This window comes from Podarcis raffonei, chromosome 6 (genome assembly GCF_027172205.1).
Source record: "Podarcis raffonei isolate rPodRaf1 chromosome 6, rPodRaf1.pri, whole genome shotgun sequence".
In the NCBI taxonomy this organism is placed as follows: Eukaryota; Metazoa; Chordata; class Lepidosauria; order Squamata; family Lacertidae; genus Podarcis; species Podarcis raffonei.
The window spans coordinates 30,536,764-30,562,548 of NC_070607.1; the positions used below are offsets into that span (position 1 = coordinate 30,536,764).

A 25,785-nucleotide genomic window follows, 5' to 3' on the forward strand; every position below is an offset into this window, starting at 1 on the left:
TAAATAGTTCCTTTACCTACATCTAGTTTTTGAAAGATGCTCTGTTAATCTGTTCTCATCTGAACCCCACAGCACAATAATACATGCATGTATCTCCTTGAGTAATAAACCTTCACTGCAGTGTGCGAGGAGAATTTAAAGTCCATATGAAAATTTGTCAGGAGTTTCTGCCAATATACCCGCGTGATTTCTCCTGATATAAATGTTTTGCCAAAGCAATATTACCCTGAAGACATGCACTTTTTAAAGCATCGCTTGGCTGGAAAACTACACAGCACAATTTGGAGAAGTGTAAATTTTCAACAGTGATTTCGTTTTGATTCAACTGTTGCTATGGAAATGTGAAGAGAATTGAATTTATCCCCCGTGCCCCATTGCTAGTAGTAGTGTTCTCAGCATTTATTCGCCTTTTCTACCTCTCCCTCTCTCTTTTACTCAGCAACACCTCTCTAATGCCAAACTCACTACTGTATCCTGTTAAACTCAGTTCAGTTGAGTAATATTAACATTGACTGAAGAAACTGTTACACGCAGATTTTTTTCAGAACTGTGTTGTCCTTGGTTAGTTTAAAAAACCAAAACAAAAGCCACCCAAATCCCACAGCAATCCCTGTCCACCCAGAGAAATTCAAAGCATACTGAGCAGTCTTCCTGAGTCCCCATCTCTCTCCATCTTCCAGTCGGTATAAAGGACTTCACCATCCTGCAATGCCATAAAGTGAAATACTGGTCACAATTTTATTTTTTTTAAGCTGAGCTTTGATCTCTTTTGAAGCATACAAAAGTGTTTGCAAAATCGAAACAATTTCCTGCATGATGCCTTGTTTTTAAGATGGGCCACAAGCTGAGAGAACGAAGAAGAATTGCCGGGATGGTTTAAGAGGCGCTTTGAAAAAAAACAAAATACTTTATGGTGTGGTTATTACTTTTCCTTTAAGTTCAGGCCTTGCATTCTCCAATTGTCTCTTACCCTCCCCCACCTTAAAGAACAATTGTACACCCAAATGTCCAACTTACCTCAGTCCCAACAAAAAAGCTGCTGGTGACATTTTCTAGCAGCTTCAGAGGTTTCATGGACGTGGCCTGTATCTCGCTATATGGCAGCTTTTCCACAAGTGCCTCCTGTTTGACTTGGGGCTGTGTTTTGTCTTTGGAAGAATGTGGATAAAATCACTATGCAAATTGTATAAACAAAAAAACTCGAAACTTTCCACATTCCTACTCACTCATTGCTATCATTTTACGTGTTTTGCATTAAAAACAACAACTACTAAGCACAGCAACCGTTCCCATTAATTAATGCCTTTCATCTACCATCTTTAAGCTCAGGTGGGCAGAAGGTGGCAAGCTATGGAAAATCCACATTCCAGAATTGTCATTGTCCTGCAGTTTATTCAGTTCGAGCAGGCACGTCCAACAGGTAGATCGTGATCTACTGGTAGATCACTGGACGTCTGCGGTAGATCACTGGCTCCCCCAAAGCAGCTCAACAAGTTTGTCTCCCCGAAGAAAAGCTCAACATTTTTGCCCTGAACCCCTAAAAAACTGGGCTTTCGCCCTCCCAAAAAATACCTCAGCAAATTTAACCTGGACCCCCCCAAAATGGGGTAGATCACTGCCAGTTTTTAATTCTGTGAGTAGATCGCAGTCTCTTGGGAGTTGGCCACCCCTGAATTAGAGGAGTTCTCAATAGAGAATTGTTATCTAACTCCCTCAATGGGTATGTTTCTCCGTGTTTTATGAGAGAAACTGCTGTCAGTTTCACCAGGTTATGTTACGGCGAATAGACATGCCCCGAGAAAAGAATGTATGGCATTTAATGAATGTGCTCTCTCGAACTCCTAGGGACCAAGGACACCTCCTCCCCCCAAATATTTGAGGGAACCAGCCTCCTCCCCCCCCCCCCCCCGTTGATGAGCATTGCCATTAAAATGGTGTGTGTGTGACATGTCTTTTGATCAATTATGTGGGGTGGAGTGTACCTGGCCCCCCAATATTATATTCAAGTTTGCACCCCTGCTCCCTCCTCCCCACCTCTCTCCACTAAAAGTAGATTTAATAAGCACCCACATTACGGGCATAGTGTTGTGTTTAGAGGTTTTGCAAGCAGAAAGCTTAGCTTCCTGTGCTCCCCAAACCTCTCCCCAGAGGGTTAGGGGCAACCCTGAATGGTGTAGAAACCAGGTGGAGGGAGATATGCTGGCATCAGTCCATATGTATATATAATTCATGCATATATAATGTAAATATATATATACCTTGAATTTTGGTATGGTAATGCTCTTCTCTAAAGCTAAGTTTTATAGGGCTGTACTCTGCACCTGTATCTGTCTTGGGCAGGTTCACCTGTTTTAAGATACGAAGAGCATTGGACCGTATACTCCACAAAGAAACTTGAGTTAAAAGTTACATCACTTTCTGGTGTGACCAGACAGAAAGGCAGCTTACACATTCAGTGGTACTGAGATAAGAGGTCAGAAGCGTTAGTTGTGCCACACGAGCCCTCACCAACCTGGTGCCTGCCAGGCGATTTGGACTACAACTCCCATCAGTCCCTGTGGGGCTTGCTGTCCAAATCACTTTTCCATTCATAAGTTCAGTTCCTTTCCATTTCCACATCATATTGCATTTTCTTTTAAAAAAGGAAAGTCCTTATGTGTACTCATCAGCATTTTAGTATGAATTTCTCCCCACGAACACGTTTTCCTATGTCATTTTGCCTAATATACACCTTTTTCCAAGCAGGTTTCCCTCCATAATAATGCATTTGTGCCTGCTATTTTCACGAATGCACACTTTACCCTAGGGATGCAGGTTTTTTTGGTAAACATTCCCCGGTTGGAGAATTGCACTGCGAAATTCAGAGCTGTGCGAATTTCATAAAAGGCAAAAGATTTATACGATCTGAAGAGAAACCAGAAGGCCGGCTGTGTTTCAGTTTGCATTTTCTTTTGGAACATGTGGGTTGGGTAGGGCTTGCTTTTAAATGAATCATGTTTATCCACCATCCCTGCTGCAGAGTAGGACAATTTGTACATGCAATTTTAAATATTTTTTCCCCGAAACATAAGATTGCTCAGAGAGAAACCTCACTGCCTTGAGGAGATGAAAAGTATGGTGGAGAAATTAACAATAAAACTATATGCTGTAGCCACATCATCCCTATCAATAGACCTTGGCGGTTCTCCTAAATTCACAGCCCCGTACCTTAATGAGAGGCCTCCAGCAGAGATCCAGGTGTTTGAAGGTAGTAGGCACATCAGGCGGAGCCAAAATCAGCTTATCCTCCTTTTTCTTCTCACCTGAAGGCTGGAGAGTAGGCCTGTGGGCTCGGAGATCCCAAAAATATATTGTGCTGTGGAGGAATAGACAACGATAGAAAAGTTAGGTTGTAGATCCAGCCTGCCTCATCCACTTTCAGTGAGATAGCAGTTGTTTAGGAACGGCCGAATACATCAGGTAAGCAGATGTCACAGAAAAAGGAGCCCCTTGGGGTGTCAAAAGGATTACAGTACGCTACAAACGGAGAGCATCTGGCAGGGTAAAAGGTGAGTCCCTACTAGGGTGCCAACCAGAAACAGGTCAAGATGGGAGGTGGTGGAGAAGTAAAATGAGCAGAAGAAAGCCCTAAATCCACCGATTAATCTACAATAAAAGGGGAGGATTCTTATTCTCATCCAGCCCTGAGCAACTTATGATTCATCCTCCAAGCCAAACGCAGCCCATTTTAGCTATCTGATAATCCCCTTTTTGCAGTTTCAGGTAGGTAGCATGAAACAAAATATCTTTCAAGCCTCTTGATGGGTTTTCCATACATGGCAGACTGGCTGTGGTTAGCTTGGGTGCACGTCACAAATTCTAACCTTGAGCAAGTCTCTGAAGCCTCTCCTATTTAGAGGACTATTCCAAATGCCAGTGTGAAAGAGAGAGGCTTTCCTGCTCTTAGTCTTCCTTTGCCAACACACTAAATCTAACATCTATACACTCCACGGCACGTGCAAACTAAATGGTAGTGGAGCTGCTGAAGAGTACTCTTATGTGAAAATGCTTGTGCTAAAGTAAGTTTTTTTAAAAAAAGTTATGCAAGATTCCATAAAGCGAAACCTTGCAGGTAACATTTTTCAACAGCTTAATTGGTAGTATGGGACATTACTCGTCTATTGGTATTCAGTAGTTATTACACAAAAGGAGTAGTTGTTACACCAAACCTTATCAACCTGGTTCAGAAGTCACAATCTGTTTGAAGACACTGCCAAACCACAGTTTCCTGGTTATGGTATCACAGGAAACTGTGATTTAGGAAATCGGGATATCTTTGCCAAAGGAAGCCCCAGGAGAGCAGGAGCAAAGAGGATGGGCAAGGAGGGAGCCTGCAGGCACACAACTCATTCCTGGTCCAATAAACCATGGTTTAAAAGTCGGAGATTGTGACATCTGAACTGGGCCTTGCGTAATAAACCTTGAAGAAGAAGAAATACTTACCAGTCTGGTGAGCAAGTGACAAGCTGTACACAAACTCCAGCTCTGTTTTCAAACATAGTGCCCATTCTGTTGACCTTAGAAATAGCAAGTAAAACAACGTTTATTAGAAACAAAAATACAAAATGCAGTAGCTATACAAGTGCTTTGGAGAAGGCATGCTCAACAGCAGGGATGGGGAAACTGTGGCCCCCCAGCTGTTAAGAACACAGTTGTGGCTCTGCGATGGAATAGGGATCTCCTAACAACTCCAAGCACCCTTAACAAACTACAGTTCGCAGGATTCTCTGGAGGAGGCCATGAAGGTTTAAACTGGCATGATGCTGCTATCAATGTATAGAGCAGATGGGGCCTAATTCAAATCTTGCCTCTTTCATAAACATGCTAGGGCGCCTAAGACAAACCACTGCCATACCCCCTCGACTGCAGCATGACGATCATTTGGCCTACCTTACAAAGCTGTTGAAAGGGTTGTTGAAATAATGTACGTAAAAAGTGTTTGGAACACTGGGGAATTATCTATAGTCGCTGTCATGAGGACAGGCTAGAAATTCACACTCAACATCTGTATTCACACTCAACATCCATATCACACAACTTTTTTTTAAAGGGCACAAGGGAAACACACACACACACACACGAGTTACAAGCGTATGCAGAGCTTTTCATGCAATAATTAAATTTATCTCGTTCACCAAAACACAATGAAGAAGTATGGTGTGAAGCAGCCCTTTGAAATTACACGGGTAATTAATACTGAGCTTAATATGCATGGGTTGCTTAGTATAGATCACTGTTCCTGTGTTGGTCCCAGACAGTTATACAGATGTAACAAATAGGGCATTATTTGTAATTTTTCTCTTTTGCATTAACGGTACAAATATGAAATACTTAGGATGGACTCTTACCTCAAAAAACTCTGGCAACCACTGTATATCTGTTATTACTGATTTATGGCCATATTCGATGGAAGAGACTGCACAGTATCTCACCAAGTGTGGCTCCTTCCCAACTTGTTGTTCCAGCATGAAACTTGGCTGAAATTGAACACAAATTAGTGTCCACTAATTTCCATACACGACAGAATCATAGAATGCTGAGAGTTGGAAGGGACACGAGGGTCGTATGTTATCCAACGCCCTGCATATAGTCTAACCCCCTGCAATGCAGGAATCTTTCACCCAACCCAGGGTTTGAACCTGCAGCCCTGAGATTAAGAGCCTCATGCTCTACCGACTGAGCTATCATTTGCATCCACTGCATGACCCAGCTCTTTCTAGTTTTTCCATGCTTTCCTGGTGGGCATTGCTTCCTGCATCCACTTGCCATTCCTGTTTTTATAGTGAATAATTTTGGATACATCTTGGGGGGGGGGGGACTGCCAAGCATTCATTGATACAACCTGACCTAAAATTTCCCACATTTTTTCGTCTATAAGTCGCCCCCATGTATAAGATGCCCCCTATATGGGGAGGGGGACTCAGATTTAAGAAAATGGGAGGAGAGTGACATTATTTTTTAGGGGAAAAACTTATACATGGAAAAATGCGGTAATACTTCTACATTGTATAAGCGTATGTTTTTCAGGGGCAACTAAAAGCACAAAGCCAGTTTCCTTTCACACCTGAACTACCGTATTTTTCGCTCTATAGGACGCACCCGACCATAGGACGCACATTGTTTTAGAGGGGGAGAACAAGAAAAAAATAAATCTCCCCCTCTGCTCAGCGCCCCTTCAGCGAAGTGGCAGGAGAAACGGAGCCCCTTCTCTCCCATCACCTCCTCTCCCCTTCTGGCAAGCCACAGCGACCCACCTGCCAGAAAGCGAGCGCGGTGGATCTGCCCCACTTCCAGCCCCTTATTCCTATGTTACCCTTGTGTGCACACAAACGAGTGCTCTGGAAAGCCTGCAACTTCATCCATGCACAGAAGAAAACGTGAAGCAATTCTCAGTGGTTCCTTGAGGAATTCATGATACGGAACGCTAAAAGCAGAATCTTTAAAAGTACCAACCATGTTAACTGTGGCATTCTTGCTCCCGCCTGTACCGGACTTCGCATTTCGTAACCTCTCTTCATATGCTGAAATGTCCCACAGTACAACCTGGAATGGGAGGGCAGAGAGGGGAAACGACACGTTAGAAGGCAGATTGTCCTGTTTTAATGGACACTTTAATGTGCCACGTGAAGGAAGGGTAGAATAGGACTCTACAGAATATGCAGAGAGGGGCAGCTGAGCTCACGGGGAGAAATCTGTTTTGTACTAATAGAAAGGGAATCATTTTTATTTTTTTTAAAAACATTAACATGTCTCCGGTACTGAGGAGTCCCACACAATGGCATGGGGATTCCAGGCGTACTTCAATAAACCCTGAATTATCTAAACGAGGGTGTGATGCAACATCTAGTGAGGCCTCAAAGTACTCATGTAGGCAGTGTTAGCATTCTGAGCAGGGCTTGGCCAATGCGCGCCCCCCCCAGGCACCCATGGACCCACAGAGGTCTTCCCTGGCACCCATAGGATCCCACTCCTGTGCTGAAAGTAGGCTTGAAGGAAGCATTCTGCTGTCACCAAAAGAAGAGGTTGCAGTGTGTGCTTGGTTGTGGTGTGCATGTGATGCCCCTGGCATTTTCTCCAGTTTGCAAATGTGACCACAGACCCCAAAAAAGGTTGGCAACCTCAGATTTTGAGGGTTAGATGAGAATGACCAGACCCTGCATGGGCCTTAGCCCTTGCTGGTCCCTCAAACATCTGCAAACCTGCCGGAGCAACTTATTCCACAATACCGATGTAGAAGAGGTATGTTGCGAATGCAAACAAGTAGCTGAAAAATAATGGAATCCTAACCTGTCCGTTTATACAGCCTCCTGCAATGATGTTGGGATTGCTTGGGGAGAACTGAAAGCAGTAGATATCTTCAGGGCACTCCAGCATCAGCTAGAAAACATAAATATCCAGGGAGGAATAGATCAGATCTGAGGACAGCCTTATGCTGAAATTATTGGTTCTGTTCTTTAAACACCTCAGAAACATTCAAGCCCTCCTTTAAATACCTGGGGGTGAATTGGGTCTGCGAAGCTCCAAAAGAGAATTGGTGCTTTCCACAAGAGCAGTCGCCCAGAGTTGTTCACCCGCTCCTCGTAAGACAGTCGCTCCGTTACCGCCACTGCGATAATCCCTGATTGGAGACAAATGTCATTTCACCTTTTGCAAGGGTAAAACTTTGCGTCCGTTTAAAGTGGTCCATGTCCACACTCAACCACGCTGTCAGAAATTGCGGCAAGAATTGTCCAGGGCTGTTTTAGAAGAGGTGCAAATCCTAAAAGCCAATCATCACCTTCACTTCTTGATGGCAGTGAATTCCACAAGCACTATGTGAAGCATTACTGTCCTCAGCCTTTTACTAATCAAGTTTCTGGGTCACCTAACGCGATGGTGGCAGTGGCAGTGAAGAAACAACTCTCTTATCTGCTCTGCCGACATTCTTCTAGTCGTTACAGGCACTGCTTTATATTCTGCCTCCTAAGTGGAGCACTTATGCTCAGGGCTCTAGCCTGCCTGCAGCAGGAGTCTTAAAGTAGCATGGGTTGCCGGTGCCCGGGGCCGTGTGGAAGGCATGTTGCAAGGGAGGGAAACGGATGCGAGTACGCATGCACATTCAACGGCCTGACAGTGTCTGCATCACCCAAGAGGTTGCAGCCTCCGGGATAAGAAAAGGAAGTCGTTCCTTTGTTTGGAGAGCTCACTTCCTGGTTTGCATGGAGAAGCCATTTTCAATGGAAGCCCACACCTATATTGAGGCAGTGCCAGATGTTGAAATTTTGCACCCCTAACAATTTTGGGCCTGGGGCAACCACTCTTAAGAGACTGCAGCAATAACATTCGTTTCACTTTCATTTCTGTTACAGCTTGCCTAGCGTGAGGTAACCCAAGTTTGCTAAAACGGGGGTAGCAGTCCAGATGTGTTGGATTCCAACTCCCAGCATCCCTAGCCATTGACTTCTGGCTGGGGCTTATGGGAGAGTTGAGGTCCAACAGGATCTGAAGGGCACCACGTTGACTACCCTTGTGCTAGCACGTTACAAAAGATTTCCTCATCTCATTTTCCTTCGTGCTGCTGATTTGTTCAGAGAAAGGGCCAGTGGAACGGGCACAGTGGCTAATCTTTAAACCCAAGACTTCAGAACAACCCTCACAAAGTTTCTGCCCACAAACCGAACGCTCTGCAAACTTTACCATAAATGGTTGGGTGCCAGCAGACGCAGCTCACGGTCCTGTCCTTGAGGTAATGCAGGTCTGTGAATGACTGGTACTCCTTGAGGGAAACGTCGGACTTGCCTGCAAAGCCACTTTCATCTTCCGCAAGGGCTTTCCAGTCGTCAAAGAAGGCATTCAGGATCTCATTCTGCTGCAGTGCTATTTCAACTCTGGAACGGGGACATTTTTGTTTTGTTTTGTTTTTAATAAAAAAATTCAGATACTGTATTTCAAATCGTGGTATAGTGTCACTAGCAATAAAGGATTATGTGCCATGGCTTCTTTATTTGATACTGTAGACCAGTGTTTCCCAAACTTGGGCCTCCAGCTGTTTTCGAGCTGCAATTCTCATCATCCCTGACCACTGGTCTTGCTAACTAGGGATGATGGGAGCTGTGGGCCAAAAAAGCTGGAGACCTCCCAGTAAGTTTGGGAAACATTGGACCAGAACTATTATACAGATTTAAGGCACACATTTGAGAGGAAGACATTTTCTACATGACACCAGAAGCTGCTCAAGATGCTGGAGATAAAAAATATGTCCAGGTGCTTTATAGAGTGGTCATGTGTCCTCCTTTACAGAGGACAGTTCTCTGTTTGAAGGGCTGTCTGGTTTAAAGATTAAGAACCCTAAGGAGGGAAAGCAGAAGTCTTCGAGATCAACAGTTTTATATATAATTTCTTGGGCTGAATACTCCTCAAGCCACCCTATCCTCATATTTTATGACTGCAAGAAATCTTGCCTACGTCTCCATACAGAACTTTCAGTGGACCTTGATACTTCACCTTAAAGCCACAGAGACAATGAAGTCTTTCAGGTCTTCCGATGACAAATACTTTTCTTTTTCTTCATCTGAAAAGTCCCTTGGAAAATACTGTGTTGTTGCATTTTTGGGGTAGGTCCTAAGGCGAGTGAAAACACACTGTTCAGAAAAATTTGGGAGGGAAAAGGAAAATCCAAAACAATGAAGGCAGAATTGATGAAACTTCATAGAGTGTTTCCTCCTTTAAGCCAGATTTGTGTATGCCACTCATTTCACAGTGTTCCCGCATTCCTGCTCCACAGCACCATCTGTCACTGATGGGAGATGAGAAAGCACACAGGTAAGTCTGGCTAAACCAGCTGTGGGCAGCCTCTCTGACCTGTAGGCTTAACTAGGCCTATGCTTGAAGGCATATAAGACATCATTTGTGGGGCAGGCAAAGTCATGCTTGGACCTGTCAAACCTCCTGGCCCACTGGTGGCAGCGAAGAGAAGGATTTCATGCGCCTCCTCCATGAGAGGTCCGGAGGGTGGCAACACAAGAACAGGCCTTTTCTGCGGTGGCTCCCCATCTGTGGAATGCTCTCCCCAGGGAGGCTCGCCTGGTGCCCTCATTACCTATCGGTAGGCGCCAGGCGAAAACGTTTCTCTATAACTAGGCCTTTGGCTGATTAACATTCTACGGCCTTTTGAATGTGTTGGGGGTGGTGTATTGGTTTGTTGTTGTTTCGTTATGTATTTTGTGTTCACATTTTGTAGTTTTATGTTGTGAACCACTCTGTGATCTTTGGGTGCAGAGTGGTATACAAATTTAATAAATAATGAAGAACAGTTGTATTAAATAATATGAGAAGTGAAGAACTTTTTTTGTGTGTGTGCATCAGCCCCACCTAATAGCGTGCCTAGTCCCATCCCCACAAAAGAAAATGTAGTTGTTTGTTAAGAAGTGATGTTTGAAGTACATAATCTCAGGGAATAGTCAGAAGACATATCCCTGGGAATGATTGGAAGTTGCATAATATAGCAACCACACCATAACTTTAAAGTGCTATTATACCACATTAACAGTACAGTGGTACCTCAGGTTAAGAACTTAATTTGTTCCGGAGGTCCGTTCTTAACCTGAAACTGTTCTTAACCTGAAGCACCACTTTAGCTAATGGGGCCTCCCACTGCCGCTGCACCGCTGGAGCACGATTTCTGTTCTCATCCTGAAGCAAAGTTCTTAACTCGAGGTACTATTTCTGGGTTAGCGGAGTCTGTAACCTGAAGCGTATGCAACCCGAGGTTCCACTGTAATGGATTCCACCCCCCACCCCCAAAAAAAGAAATCCTGGGAAATATAGTTTGTTAGAGGGGCTGAGAGTTGTTAGGAAAACCTTCACAGAGCTACAGCCCCTACCACCTTTAACAAACTCCCATGATTCATGAGGGGTGGGGAGGAGTCATGACTATTAAAGTGCTATGCTAGTGCTATAACAGTATGTTGTGGTTAGCAATCCTTGTTAAAGCTAAGCAGGTATAAGTCTGGTCAGTAACTGGATGGGCGGCCAAGTAGGAAGCCCATGTACGTTGCCTTGAACCACATCAGGCAAGAAAGGCAGGATGTAATAAACATAATCTGAAATTGCGCACTCTGCTTCATACCACTCTGCTTGAAAGTAAATTTTAAAAAGTGAAAGGTGCCCGATTCTAGGTTTCCCTCCATTCAGATAACGAAAGAAAATAACCTGGCCCGAAATTAGTGGGGGCATTGTTTCTTTTTAAATATGATTTAAAATGGTATATATATATAGAGAGAGAGAGAGAGAGAGTGTGTGTGTGTGTGTGTGTGTGTGTCTTATACTTACCATTTTGTTTGAGTTCCTGTTTCTTCTACTATCGGGACAACCTGAGTGCCAACATTTTTCTCAAGCTGCCGAATGGTAAAGTTCTTATCGAAATAACTCGTACATTCCACGTAGCCGTGTTTAGGGTCAGCCGAAGCGTTTCTGTTGTGAAATTTAACCCGAGCCCCAAATTCTCTCTGCCGCCGAGAAATCTTATATTTAACCTGAAATTTCACACAAAATATTTCTCAATGGAAACTCTTGTTTTTGTACATTTGACTGTGCATTGTCTTGAGGGTATGGCACACAGCCATAAAACAGAGAATAACAGATCTTTAAGATCTCTTACAGGACCTGCATTTGATCTGATTTTACGACTATTTTTCAACATGCTCATCATTCCCCCATGGGAAGGAACAACTGAACACTTGGGATGTGCTTGTTATGAGACCAGTATGTTGGTGGAGTAGTCTCAAGTATTCTCACCAAACCTTCTCATCCACATCCAGAGGTCCTTTTCTGTGGAGTATTTCACAGGTTACCACCTCATTTTCTCTGCTTAAAATCCACACCTTGGCCAAGGCTAGCAAAGATTCTGTAAGAGTTAGGTTCTCGTTTTTCTAGATGCTTTCTAAATCTACTCCCTACTCAGGCTTTGAAATCTGAAAGATTTCTAGTCAAAATTGGGCAACGCAGGATCCTACAAGTTTATTGCTTTTAAAAATATAGTCTATTTAAGACTGTTATTTAAAGTAGACAGTCATACTTTGGCTCTCAAATGTCTTGGCTCCCAAACGGTCGAAAACCGGAAGTCAGTGTTCCGGTTTTCGAACGTTCTTTTGGAAGCCGAACGTCCGACGGGGAGCTTCCTGCAGCCAGTCAGAAGCTGCGCTTTGGTTTCTGAACGTTTTGGAAGTCGAACAGACTTCCAGGACGGATTCCATTTGACTTCCAAGGTACAACTGTATAAGACACTGTTAGGAAGACTGACCTTTGTCGTTCTTTCCTTAACCGATTCTTCTTCAATTTCTTTTTCACTTCCAAGCGAAACCCAAGGTTTCCACACAGGAGGCTTGTACACATATTCTTCTGGGGTGCCCTCTTTGACCTCCCCTTCCTCTTCCTCTGGCTCGGGAGGCTATCAGGAAAAATATTTGCAAAGGTATCAATACAAAGAGTATCAATATGATACAAATAAATATAAATGCAGTATTTTTTTTTATTTAAAATGCCTTACATGTAAAATGCTTTCCTTGGCCTCTTCCGTTGCAATAAGATAAAATATTTGCCCATATTTTAATTCCCTGTCAAAGACTACCAGAAGTTCGTCCCCAGGATATTCCTGTGTGAATACAAACAGTTGAAAAGTTTTAAGCAGTTTTAAATGATTTCTACATCCAACTATAACTGACAGTTGAAGGAGTTGGATAGGTTTAAGCTTGGGAAAAAGGAGACCAAGGAGATCTGATAGCCATCTTCAAATATCTCAAGGGCTGTCACATGGCAGAGGGAACAAGCTGCTTTTCTCCTGCTCTGGAGGGTTAGGGCTCAAACCAATGGATTCAAGTTACCAGAAAGGAGATTCCAACAAAACATTAGGAAAAACGTGAGAGTAAGAGCCATTCAACAGTGGAATAGCCTCCTTCATGAGGTTGTGGACTCTCCTTCCTTGGAGGTTTTTAAGCAGAGGTTGGATTGCCATGTGTCATAGATGCTTTTGTTTAGATTCCTGCATTGCATGGGGTTGGACTGGATGACCCTTGGGGTCCCGTCCAATTCTACGATTCTATGACATCACTTTAATACTGATGGATTGGAAGGTTCTCCGCTTACGTTTTTGGTCTAGCACTAACTGCTTCAGAGGAGCAGGGTCCCTTAAGCTTCTTCCTCAATGTATCCTCCTTCTTCCCATTACTTTCTAGAATGCCCTCTGCCTGCCAATGCGACTGATTTCTTTCTAGATCACAACTGCTCATCCCGCACCATATACTAGGGGTCATTTCTGGGGCCCATAGGTACATTTACAAACCAGAGAAACAGTTGTGGGCAACACATACACCACAATCCGTGTTAATGTTGGGCACTCCTTTTGTGAACCTCATGCCTCCATCACAGCCACTTCTAAGCTTGTGCTCAAAAGGACTTTGTTTGCCAGGAGGAGTAACAAATCTTAAGTGAAATGAAGTTAGGCGATCAGTTTACCGAATTCCAGCACAACCCCCGGTATACAACATGCCCCAAAAGGGTAACTCACCAAGATAATTTTTTTGAAAGGGTGGAAGTCAGAAACTGCAGCTCTTGCTTTCATGTCATCAATGATGTCCTCTCTCTTCAAAAGTTTGTGAGGGTTTTCTGCTGTGACATCGATGTCAGCACGGCAATTAAATATCTCCTGAGTTTTCTCAGTGAGGACCAAGGGGAAGATTTCCGGGTGGCCTGAAAGAGTAAAGAACAATATAGAAACACCTCTTCTTAAAAGGCTCGCTGTATTTCAAGTACCAATTTGTCCCACACATTCTAGAATTCTTCAACAAGTATAACTAGATACTTTTAGTACCCTTACAAGTGTTAGTGAAATTAAACGAGATTCCCACCCCCTCAGAGCAATACCTTTTTACTTCTTTTGCCATATACTCTTTCCATACTTGATGTACGCTGCCCTAAAACGAAACCCCTTTATTGCAGTTAACGAGGCAACCACCGTGGATATATTATGGGTGGAAAAGAGCTCAGTGGCTCAGGGTGAAGGAATTTATGTCCGTGAAGATGTCAAGGACAGGCTTCTTTATTTTTAGGCATTTACAAAGCTGAATGAAATATAAATTTGGGAATATTGATAAGCTTAATGTACACATGCTTTGGGGGGAAAGTCTTCACTCACTTAATCCTTTTTTTTTTTGAACTGACAAAATGCTAAATCCTATTTTAATCCGGCTCATCCAGAAATCTAAATCCCTCAGCAAACGTCTCTCACTTAATATGTTACATTTCATAAACCCTACATTTATCCCTTAAGCCCTGTCATTTCTGGTCCTCCACTGCACCTGCTCAACTGCAGCTATTCATTAAAACCTACAAAAGGAGGAGAGAGATATCTGGCGCTTTCGTAAATTTGGCACCAGGAGCCCCAAGAGAAATCGGCTTGGAGATATTTTCGCTTGAGGCAGAAAGTACCCACAAGCCCACACAAATGGCCAGAAACCTTCTGCAAATGGAGTAGGACAAAAATGGTGGGCCCTATAGATGGATAGATGGATATTATCCCACTATTCCTCCAAGGAGTTCATGGTTCTCCCCTCTCCATGTTTTCCTCACTACAACCATGTAGGGTAGTTTAGGCTGAGAAACAGTGACTTTCCCAAGGTCGCCGGCTGAGCTTCATGATCAAAAGGGAATTTGAACCAGAGTCTCTGAGATCCCAGCCCAACCATTGCACTGCACATACCAAATGTCTTATGAGATACAGTGGTACCTCGGGTTACAGATGCTTCAAGTCATAGACGCTTCAGGTTACAGACTCCGCTAACCCAGAAATAGTACCTTGGGTTAAGAACTTTGCTTCAGGATGAGAACAGAAATTGCGTGGCTGCGGCAGTGGGAGGCCCCATTAGCTAAATTGGTACCTCAGGTTAAGAACAGTTTCAGGTTTAGAACGGGCTTCCAGAACGAATTAAGTTCTTAACCCGAGGTACCACTGTACACTGTATTCTACTGTATTCTACTTAGCACTTATGAATCCCAGCTAATGATCTGCTCCTCTTTCCTACAACTTCTCAAACGGACATAACAAAAAAAAAATTTTCTTTCCAGTAGCACCTTAAAGACCAACTAAGTTAGTTCTTGGTATGAGCTTTCGTGTGCATGCACACTGCACACGAAAGCTCATACCAAGAACTAACTTAGTTGGTCTTTAAGGTGCTACTGGAAAGAAAAAAAAAAAAATTGTTTTGACTATGGCAGACCAACACGGCTACCTATCTGTAACTCAAACGGACATGTGTTCTGTGTTATTTTCCCCATAGCTAAAAGGCAGAAGATGCAGCTTCTGAAGAGAAATATTTCTTTTTTCCTTTCACAGCTAGTCTTATGGCCTTAAGACTCTATGTCTGCTGCATATTCTTCAAAAACTGTTTTTTCCGTGTCGAACTTACCCATGCTTGCCATCGATAAATCCACTTCTTCATCTTTTTTTGCTGAAATGAGATAAAGTGGGGTCTTAGCATAAGAACATTAAGAAGAGCCCTGCTGAAGCAGACCAAGGGCAAATTCTTGTCAAGTATCCTCTGGAACCGAAGGCATGAACAACCCACTCACACCATTGTCTTCTCCAGTATCACTTATTCAGAGGTCACACTGTATTACACTATCGGAGTTTGCTTGTTTTCCTTTTCTCTCCCCATCCCTTTTTTCCCTCATGACTTTTAGATTGTAAGCCTGTGGACACGATCTCATGCTTCTGATCTGTGTACAGTACATTTTTTAGGCACTTTAAAATAAAAAAGCTATAATTCTGTTTCCACCTGGAGGTTTCATAAAATGATGAGGACTAGTATACCCCATGAATTTGTTGAATTCCATTTTAAAACCTCCTTTCGTCAATCAATTTCAGTGGGTGAGCTCTAGCCTGGGGGCTGCGGCTGCTAAAATCTCTTCCATTCGCAACTTTATAAACCTTTCTCATGCTCCCCACAAAATATTTTTTCCTGAATTAAAAGGCCCCCAAACACTTTAAAGTTGCACTTTTATCATTTCAGTTGTTCTTTTCATAGCCAGTGCTATATGATATATATATATGATATATATATATGACATATATATATATATATATATATATATATATATATATATATATATTCCCCAGACAAGATAATAACAGCCAAATGTACATTACTCCAAATGTGGCCAAACTCTCTCTCTCTCTCTCTCTCTCTCTCTCTCTCTCTCTCTCTCTCTCTGTGTGTGTGTGTGTGTGTGTGTACATAATACTGGCAGATACATTTTCAGCCCTTTCCTAATAATTCCCAACAACGCATTGGATCCCAAAAAACACAATGGAAGAAAAATCATGGAAGGAAAGTTTTAAAAACTCAGGAGGGCAGGTCTACACTGATACATTTAAAGCACAACCAACAGACATTTAAAGCAGGTGACACCCCTCACAAAGAATCCTGGGAGCTTTAGTTTGTTCAGGGTACTGGCAATTGTAGTTCTGTGAAGGGGAAGCCACAGTTTCCAGGATCTTTTTTGGGGGGAGGGGCGAGTCATGTGTGCATCTGCCCTCCCAACTCTACTGCTGCCCTCTTTTCCTATCACAGAACTTGGCATGGTTTGGGATGGGGTATAGTAGACTCCGTAGGGGAAAAGGGAGAACTGTCTAAAACCACAAAGCCAATGCAAAGCTACCCAATTTTGCCCAATCCTCCAACTTTTTCAGGAAGTGCAGGGGATTGTGGTGAAGAGGGGGTTGGGGGAAGGTGCAACTTCCTTCCACATGTGCTTCCTTCACCTGATTATTCTGATTACCCAACCCACTGAACTTACCACTTTCGCTTCTGCTACATGTTGAGTTTCACCCTGGCCTTTTCAAGGAGCGGTCTTAGCTGAAATGGAGGGGTGGGGGAGCCATCAACAATAACTGAAAACCTTCAGCTTTTGAGTACAGTCATACCTTGGATCCTGAACGCCTTGCAACTCAAACGTTTTGGTTCCCTAACGCCACAAACCCGGAAGTGAGTGTCCTGGTTTGTGGATGTTCTTTGGAACCTGAACGTCTGATGTGGCTTCTGATTGGCTGCAGGAACTTCCTGCAGCCGATTGGAAGTCGCGCCTTGGTTGTCAAACATTTTTGGAAGTCGAAATGACTTCTGGAACCGATTCCGTTCGACAACCAAGGTACGACTGTACATGAAAACATCACAGAGAAATGTTGTTGGGCATACTGTCTTGACATCCAAATTCCCGACAAATTACTTTCTTTAGTTCCACAGTTCTGCACTATTATACTTACCAGCACTTCTTTGCTTCCCTTTGGGTGAGCCTTTTGGCGATCCTTTGGGCGACTTTTTAGGTTTCGGCGATCCTTTAGCTTTAGGTTTCTTCGCTGAACCAGGAGCAGAACGCGGTACGGGAGTCTCTGCGCTTTCAGCCATTTTGAAAGATTTCTGCCTGGAAAATAGGTGGCACATCAATGTGGATAATGAGGCGGAATTCAGGGGGGTGGCTTAAAAACTCATTCATCCCATTAGTTGCGAGACAGTGCTGGCTGAGACATGGGATACTGCTTTGGTGAACAAAGCCCTATGCAGCTTGGGACCAGAATAGCTGAAAGATAGCCTCACTCTTTATATACCCAGCTGATCACTGTGCTCAACAGGCTAGGCTTCCTGCAGATGCCATCTTAACAGAAGGTCGGCTCTGCACAAGAAATTGGGCCTTTAGTGCTGTGTAATCCCTCCCCCTTCCCTGAAAGACACCATCTTTGTTTTCTTTTGGATACCTTCCTCTTCCAATAAGCCTTCCTGCCTCCCTCTGATTTTTCCGAGTCTGAATCTGTATTGAAATTGCTTTTCAGATTTGCCACTCTAGGCTAGTTTTGGAGGAAGGGTGGGATACAATTGTAACATACCCTCCGATATTTCTCTGATGAAAACAGGGATGTCCTATTCCATAACAACAAACAACAACAACAACAGTTTTATTATTTATACCCAGTCCATCAGAGGCCCGGGTTGCCCCAGCCACTTTGGGTGACTTCCAACATATATAAAAACATAACAAAACATTAAACTTAAAAAACCCCAAACCCTTCCCTATACAGGGCTGCCTTCAGATGTCTTCTAAAGGCCGTATTAGTTACTTATCTCATTGGCTTGCAGGGGTTGCATAATAATAAAAAAATAAAGAGGATGCTCCTTGGGTAGAGCATAGCTATGCACTATTTGAGTGTCCTTCTGTAACCTTGCAAGGTTGCTTAGGACAAATATATTAGGTTACATGCTGTTTCATTGGCACTCCCGAGACTATCAACACACCTAAATGTGAAACCGGGTTGGACTAAATGACTGACTGCACAGTCCTTTACAACTCAGTGATTCTATGATGATAAGACTGGGGTCTAGGCAAGTGGCTGCTAAAGTCGTCAAGCGGGTTGAATAGAAATCATAGCTCTGCTAAAGCAGCCAGTTCAGTTCTTAAAAACAAAGCATTAATGAATCACTTAAACAGAAAAGATGAATGGAGGAAGATTTTTAAAAAGTGTATGGGGGGAATAACTCCAGCACCATCATGTGGAAATGATGTGCATAACAGGAAACAAAATAGCAACTTCATAATTTGAGTCACTGTTTTTATTTTTCAAAGTGTCACCATGTTTAACCCAATGCTGCTATACCAGAAACTGAATTCTAACAAAGCAGATAACAAAAGAGATGGGAGACATAGGATGCGATCCAACCCAAGTTAAGTGCTAAGCCTGATGTCACATGGAGAGATTTGAGCAAATGCTTGCTTCTTTCCCTGTGTGACTTTCAGGTAGGTTTGCCATATGTGCAGAATTTCCCATACATAGGTGGTACTCAGCCCCAGAAACAGTGGAAATTGCTGAAATGCCCAGGAAAACTCAGACAAACTTTGCCAAAGAAAGCTCAACAACTTTTTTTCACTTTTTGAAAGATGGCAACCATACTTCCAGGGTCTGGAAAAATCACAAAGGATGACCCAAACATCAAATTGGTAGCTAGGGAAGCTGTCAATCGCCACTTTACAGGGAACTGAAATAACCACAGATTGGAACATGTGATTTGCTTCTCTCTCAAGTCATCCAAACAATCCAGTCACATGAACAAAGACAACACTGGCGTTTCTGAGATTAATCACAGAGATAATTTTAGAAAAGCGGTTTACAAGGCAAGGCAGAAAGCTCCTAAAAACAGCTACTTATCAAACTGATTGCCCTAAACCTATGGTGTATTGTTTTTGTTGACTTATTAAAATGATCCTTCTTTCTGAGTGCTGAAACTTTGGAATGTGGAAAGAGAATACCAGATATCAAGAATGAGTGAGAGGAGCTCATTAATACAGCATCAGTAGCTAATGGCTACAATCAATAATGTTGGAGGGCTGGGCACACTGTTAAGAAATAGCCAGAGCAATGTAAAGTAGGGCAAAATAGAAAACCAAAACAAGGATCTTTCTACCCCAAGACCTTTTTGAGCTGCTAAAGTGTTGCTGTTTTACAACTTGGTGGAAGTACAGTGGTACCACGGCTTACATATGCTTCAGGTTACATACGCTTCAGGTTACAGACTCCACTAACCCAGAAATAGTACCTCGGGTTAAGAACTTTGCTTCAGGATGAGAACAGAAATTGTGCAGTGGTGGCGCAGTGGCAGTGGGAGGCCCCTTTAGCTAAAGTGGTGCTTCAGGTTAAGAACAGTTTCAGGTTAAGAACGGACCTCCAGAACAAATTAAGTACTTAACCCGAGGTACCACTATAGAATTAAAATTGTGGTCCCGCATTGTATTTAAATAATAAAATGCTACATTTGCCATAAAAACATTCAGTGGCCAACCTCCACTGGCAAGAGTCTAAGTATGTTTACTCAGAACTAAGTCTTGTCTAATTCTCAACAGCAAAAGTATCTAGTTGAAATGGACCTTGGGCCTTCATTTCCTGTTCCTTCCAGCTCGTCCATCATTTCCTCTTTGCAAAGCAAAAATGCCAACATTTGCTCATTTGTCCATTTTATTTTTATTAGTTCAACTGAATTCTATCAATAAATACATTTTTTTAAAAAATACACACAAGCTTTTTAGACAGGAGATTAATACAAATGGGGGGAGAAATTCTGGCTATGAGAGAAGAGGCTGCTGAATTGAAGCTTGGTTAAGCAAAATCTCTCTTGGATTATCCGATAAAATCAGACGCAGCGGGTAAGATCAGATTTTCGCAAGGCACAGCGGCAGAACAATGAGAAAAGCTCTCAGGCCAGGGGGATACAATCAAAATATGGCCCAAGCAAAAGTATGGATGAGCCTTTAGTGACTGGCCACTAATGGGATAGCTTTGGCAACTCTGAGATAGCTCAGTTGGTAGAGCAGGAGACTCCGAATCTCATGTTGGGCAAAAGATTCCTGCATTGCAGGGGGTGGACTAGATGGCCCTTGGTGGTCCCTTTCAACTCCACAATTCTATGAGTCTATGATCCCAGCACTTAGGGCATGAAGCAGCACCAGTGAAAGGCGTGGCACTGGGAAGAAGGGAATGTAGCCTGGGGTGTGTGTGCCAAGGACCATACCAAAAAACCTGTAGGCTCTCCAACCCTGCCTTAAATGAATTATGCACATGATTTTAAAAATGCCTTCGTTTTGTCGGTTCTGAATCTCCAGCCAATAAGCTTAATCATGGGCAAATTTGGTGCATATTCATTGAAGTGCTACATTTTGAGACAACAAACATGGAAGCGGAGAACAAATCAGTCCATTTTTTTTTAACATGTGATCTGAACAAACTGCATGATCATACGAACCACACCTCAAAAGCTCAAATACAGACATAGCCTTCTAGAAGTGTGATGATTTTGGCCCATGGTGGAAGGCACAAAGGAGTGTCTTCCCAGGATTATATGTGAACCCTCAGCCATCAGGACCTATTTTAAGTGCTAGAACTTCAGCCCTGTAATATGCGAAATAATCACAATAGCTTTGTGCATGTTAAATAACTCCCTTAGTTCAGTAACCACAGCCAGACATGACACAACCAAGATTACAGAAGAACATCTAGATTTGAGGGTGTGGTTTATGAAAAGGTCCTGCCACAATCTTTTTACTCTGAGTCAATAGCAGGGAACAGCTCTTTAAACCCCTCCTGCACTCTTTGACATGAGTGTTGTGGAACAGAATGATAAAAATTAATGCAGTTCACTAGAGGTGGAAAAAATTCCCAATAGATTGTGACCAAGGCTCCTAAGGGCCTCTACTCTTTCCCTACAACCTTTATTTAGGTAGACAATGTTTGGTCTTTTGGAACCGCAGCTCAAAAATATAATTATATTTTGCTCAAACCCCCCCCCCCCCCGGGTTTGGGCTAATTAAAAACACTTTCCCATGAAACTGTTATCTGAGTGAAAGGTAACTGTTAAGTGTTTTAGCCCAGGTGTTTGTAGTTGTGCATTTAGCCAACCTAAATCCTGAGTCATGAAATAATAATGTTTAGAACTGACAGTGCATTAGCAGAACTACAGGCGGCTGTTAACTTTGTATCTAAGTATTTTGTATTAACTTAAAAGTAACAAAAACAGAGAAGTATGTTCTTCCAATTATCTAATGGGCTGAAATAGTTAGCGTTATGAAACTAAACTACCATGTTGCTAGGTGCTCAAGGGGAGGAAAGTTAATTAGTTATCAGCAAAGACATGGATGATGTCTGTACCAAGAAGAAAGAACGATTAATCAGTGACCAGATTGAACTATTTAAACATCATGTTTATGTGCAGTACCCATTAAAGACTGCAATTTATTTCATTACAAAAGAACTGAATCATCAGAATACATAGGTATAAAACATGAAGTCCTTTTTAACAAATGTACTTGACATCTCAGTCCTTGAAGATCCATGCTTCTGTCAGAAAACAAACTGCCTCATATTTTTACAGCTAAAGTCTAAAAAGATATAATATCTGAGTACTGAAGTGATCTAATATCTGAGTGTTTTAATTTTAACCTTGAAATTTGTACAGCAGCCACACAATATATTTCTACGACTCCTCTGGTATTTTTTTCTGAAAGCCCATAATTTCTTAAAAACCCAGTTTGTGAATCCAGGTAATGGGAAATGAAGGTATGAATGGGGAGAAACTCAACAATTTCAGTGAGCACATCATGAATGGAAGAGGAGGGCGCTGTCAAAAACTGGGGTAAAGAGAGTCGGTGTGATGTAGAGATTAGTGTGTTAGGCCAGAACCGGAGAGACCAGGTTTCAACCAGGGTGACTTTGGGCCAGCCACAGTCTCTCAGCCTGGTCTACCTCACAAGGTTGCTATGGGGATAATCTCTACAGAAGCAGAAAACTACAAAATAAGACAGGTGTCCTTTAACTAGCCAGCCAGCTCCTCCAATGAGCTTCCTGCAAAGACAACTGCTGTGTACTTGCCCTAGGAAGGCCTTGCTGCTAATATACTTAAGGTGATAACAGTACTCAAGTCAGGTTAATCTTTTCAATATTTTGCATCATGTGGAATGGAATCCTGTATCATTTGGAAATGAAAGTGGGGGATCTTCACCATGGTCTGTATGAAAGAGAGGGTTTAGTACTAATTATCAGAGGCTGCAGACCATGGTCACATCATTTTAGGCTGTAATTCTCTACACAACTGCACACAGTAATCCTGCAGGTGATAATTATTTTACATGTTTGTTACTGAATGGATTTACATTGTGCATTGGACTGCTGTGCTACTTTGTGCCTTTGCAACAGGAAATATGTTCAGAATATCACCACCAGACAAACAGCAGCATGTGATGAAATGCACTGCGATCCACATATGTTTGTGTCACCATACTTTTGTCAATCTTTAAAGCGCCACAAGTTTCTTTGGTTTGTTTTGCTGCAGCAAAATATCACTAACCCTCTGGAAGTACAGTGGTACGTCGGGTTACATACGCCTCAGGTTACATACGCTTCAGGTTACAGACTCCGCTAACCCAGAAATAGTGTTTCAGGTTAAGAACTTTGCTTCAGGATGAGAACAGAAATCATGCTCTGGCAGCGCGGCGGCAGCAGGAGGCCCCATTAGCTAAAGTGGTGCTTCAGGTTAAGAACAGTTTCAGGTTAAGAACGGACCTCCGGAACGAATTAAGTACTTAACCCGAGGTACCACTGTAATCTGCTTGTACATTTTTTCAGATTTACCCAGAAACAAATTTAAGCAACTTTCACTACAGATATATGTTTTACAGATGCCATGTGGGATAGAGAATAGTAAGGGTTTTTGAGTGCAGATCAAAACAATTTTTATTTTTTAATATTCTTTAGTTCTCTTTTTTTAAAAAAAAAAGCTTTGCCTTCTGTCTCCTTAAAACATCTTTGCTCCATATGGCAGGCATATGTCACATGCAAAATTAATGCTTGAGAAACCTTCATATTTCTCCCAACCAGTCACTCTGACTGAGAAAACATCAACCAGTTTTTCTGGGCCATTATCAAGCTATATCTCTTGACTTATTACTGATCCCGCAACCATAATGTGTGCTTTAATTATTTATTTCCCCCTCCCTTCCTTTCTTTAGGATCAGTTTTGCGCAGTGGTAGAAAAAGAGGTGTGCCAAAACTCAACATGAATGCTTCCATTGTTCTCTTATAATGGCAATGGTGCCCACTTGAGAGGTGCTGGACCTGAGTTGCAGTGAAAAAAAGCCCTGGTTTTGTGTAATATTCCTCAGTGTCAGGGACAGGGGAACTTGTGTGACCTTCCAGAAGTCATTGGACACCAATTCCCATCAGTCCCAGTCAGAATGGCCAATGGCCAGGGATAATGGAAGTTGTAGTTCAGCAACATTTGAAGAGGAACTGGTTCCCCAAACCTGCCCTATGCAGATTGCCACTTTTCTTGACTCTGTAATTCCCCTACTCTGACACATGTGTTGAAAATGATTACTTCACTTGCAGGTGCAGTTGATTAGTCTTGAACTAATCAGTAAACTCCCTGTGTGAATGTACTGCCATTGTAGTCTATAAGCCTCCACAATAGCCTCTTCCCAGTCAGTAGCTCTGGAAAAGACTTCGCCAAATGAATGAAGTGTCTCTGGCTCTTGTCACATCTACACCATACATTTAAAAAGCATGCCCCCACCCAAAGGATTCTGGGAACTGTAGCTCTGTGAATGCAGTAAATTGCACTTTCCAGGATTCCCTGGGGGGAGTAATGTGCTTTAAAGGGTGTGGATGTGGCCTCTGCAGGGTTTCCCAAACCCCGAAAGTTGGGTTTCCGGCTGTGTTTGGACCACAGTTCCCATCATCCCAGACCATAGTTCCTGCTAGCTAGGAATGATGGGAATTATAGTCCAACAGCAGCCAGAGACCCAAGTTTGGGAAACCCTGAATCAAGCAATTCTGTTTCTTCCTCCTCCTTAAGCCAGAGGGAAGTAGCACAGTGTAGGTTGGCCCAGAGTTCACATAAACAGATGCCAAGCTAAATTTGAAGTATAATTATGGGCTAGCTGAGTGTTTAGATCTGGGCAGGATGAGAGCATGCCATCAGTTCCCCATCTATGCAGTGGGTGCAATCAGGGTTTTTTTCTCCCCAGCTGGAACTCACCGGTGGGCGCCATTGCCATTATAAGAGAACAAGGGAGGCGTTCATGAGGAGTTCCAGCACCTGTTTTCCCTAGAAAAATAGCACTGGGTGCAATATTCAGATTGGTGACCAGGCATGCACAGCACGGCTGAAGGTGCATTTCTAAGGAATTAGATGAGACGCCAATGAAACGAAAGACTTTGAAGGAATAGCTCGGATAAAGAACTAGGGCATGCTTGCACACTCTGGCTGCAACCTGCAAGCTCCCGGTCAGCGACCTAGCTGGCTCCATGGGAGACTTGGGGTGCCCCAACGCAGCTGCCCCCCCCGCCCGAAGTTGCACTGTCCCCGCTCCTTACCTGCTTTGCAGCGTCCCCCACCCTCCGTCCGCTTCCCAATCTGAATGCCGCCTTCCTACAGCCGGCGTCGTTCAGTTGCTATGATCAACAGTTGCTATTAAAGACTGGCAGTTGAAAGAGCCAATAAGCATTCGAAGGGCTTAACCCGTCCCTCCTGGAGGAAAGAGCCATTGGACGCTTCGACAAACGACGCTGGGAAAAATCGAGAGGACTACAACTCCCAGCATGCACTTGCTCTGGCCTTCTCGCAGCCACAGGTGGAAAGAGGAGGAGGAATTGTAGTTTTCTTTTTGCGCAGGTTTGGGGTGCGATTCATTGGAGCTCGTCGTTGGCGCTTCCTTTGAAGTACCAAACGTCCACTTTTCAGCTTGCAGTTCTTTTTTTCCTATCCTTAAAGCGTTTGTATTTTATTTTCAATTTTATTTCGAAAGATAAAACGTGCTGAGCCATTGGGAAAGCAAGAGAAGGCGGCTGGATCACTGCAGCAAAATATGCCTTCGCGTCTGTGGCTGACTTGCTCATCTAATAACTTTCAAGAGCTTAATTATACTTGAGCGTTATTTGGATTACATCTGCGGAGATGCAGTCAAAGGAAGCTATTCAGAGTAGCTCTCCCCTAGCAAGAGATTGCTCCCTATAATTGTTACTTTGTGACCGAAAAGGAGATTTCATTAAAGATTCAGGAACTAAACTTGCATGCAGTTTTCTTTCCTGAATTTGGGAGGGAGAGAGAACGAGGAACGACTGACACAATTGCTGTTACATAAAATGTTTTCACAAAGACTGTACATCTTTTAAAAAAAACA

The 25,785-nt window shown here is 43.0% G+C and overlaps 1 protein-coding gene across 3 annotated transcripts in view; it reads right to left on the minus strand.

Annotated features, from left to right (window-relative positions):
- DNAI3 (dynein axonemal intermediate chain 3) overlaps positions 1–25,087 on the minus strand; it is a 32,077-nt gene extending 6,990 nt beyond the window's left edge. For 2 of the 3 annotated variants that reach the window (XR_008330988.1, XM_053391872.1), the window contains exons 1-18: positions 24,980–25,087; positions 17,336–17,493; positions 15,480–15,521; positions 13,583–13,764; positions 12,566–12,670; positions 12,320–12,466; positions 11,350–11,552; positions 9,523–9,639; positions 8,716–8,906; positions 7,533–7,657; positions 7,327–7,416; positions 6,493–6,582; positions 5,388–5,516; positions 4,483–4,556; positions 3,208–3,355; positions 2,259–2,346; positions 1,018–1,148; positions 640–703 (exon numbers count right to left, since the gene is read on the minus strand). Coding sequence is in view for 2 of the 3 variants with exons in the window: in XM_053391872.1 (XP_053247847.1) it covers positions 640–703; positions 1,018–1,148; positions 2,259–2,346; positions 3,208–3,355; positions 4,483–4,556; positions 5,388–5,516; positions 6,493–6,582; positions 7,327–7,416; positions 7,533–7,657; positions 8,716–8,906; positions 9,523–9,639; positions 11,350–11,552; positions 12,320–12,466; positions 12,566–12,670; positions 13,583–13,764; positions 15,480–15,521; positions 17,336–17,477 (2,068 nt within the window). In the remaining variant the exon portion in view is untranslated. The remainder of the gene's footprint in view (positions 1–639; positions 704–1,017; positions 1,149–2,258; positions 2,347–3,207; positions 3,356–4,482; positions 4,557–5,387; positions 5,517–6,492; positions 6,583–7,326; positions 7,417–7,532; positions 7,658–8,715; positions 8,907–9,522; positions 9,640–11,349; positions 11,553–12,319; positions 12,467–12,565; positions 12,671–13,582; positions 13,765–15,479; positions 15,522–17,335; positions 17,494–24,979) is intronic. The other variant, XM_053391873.1, reaches the window with a different exon arrangement.
- Positions 25,088–25,785: the final 698 nt, after the last annotated feature.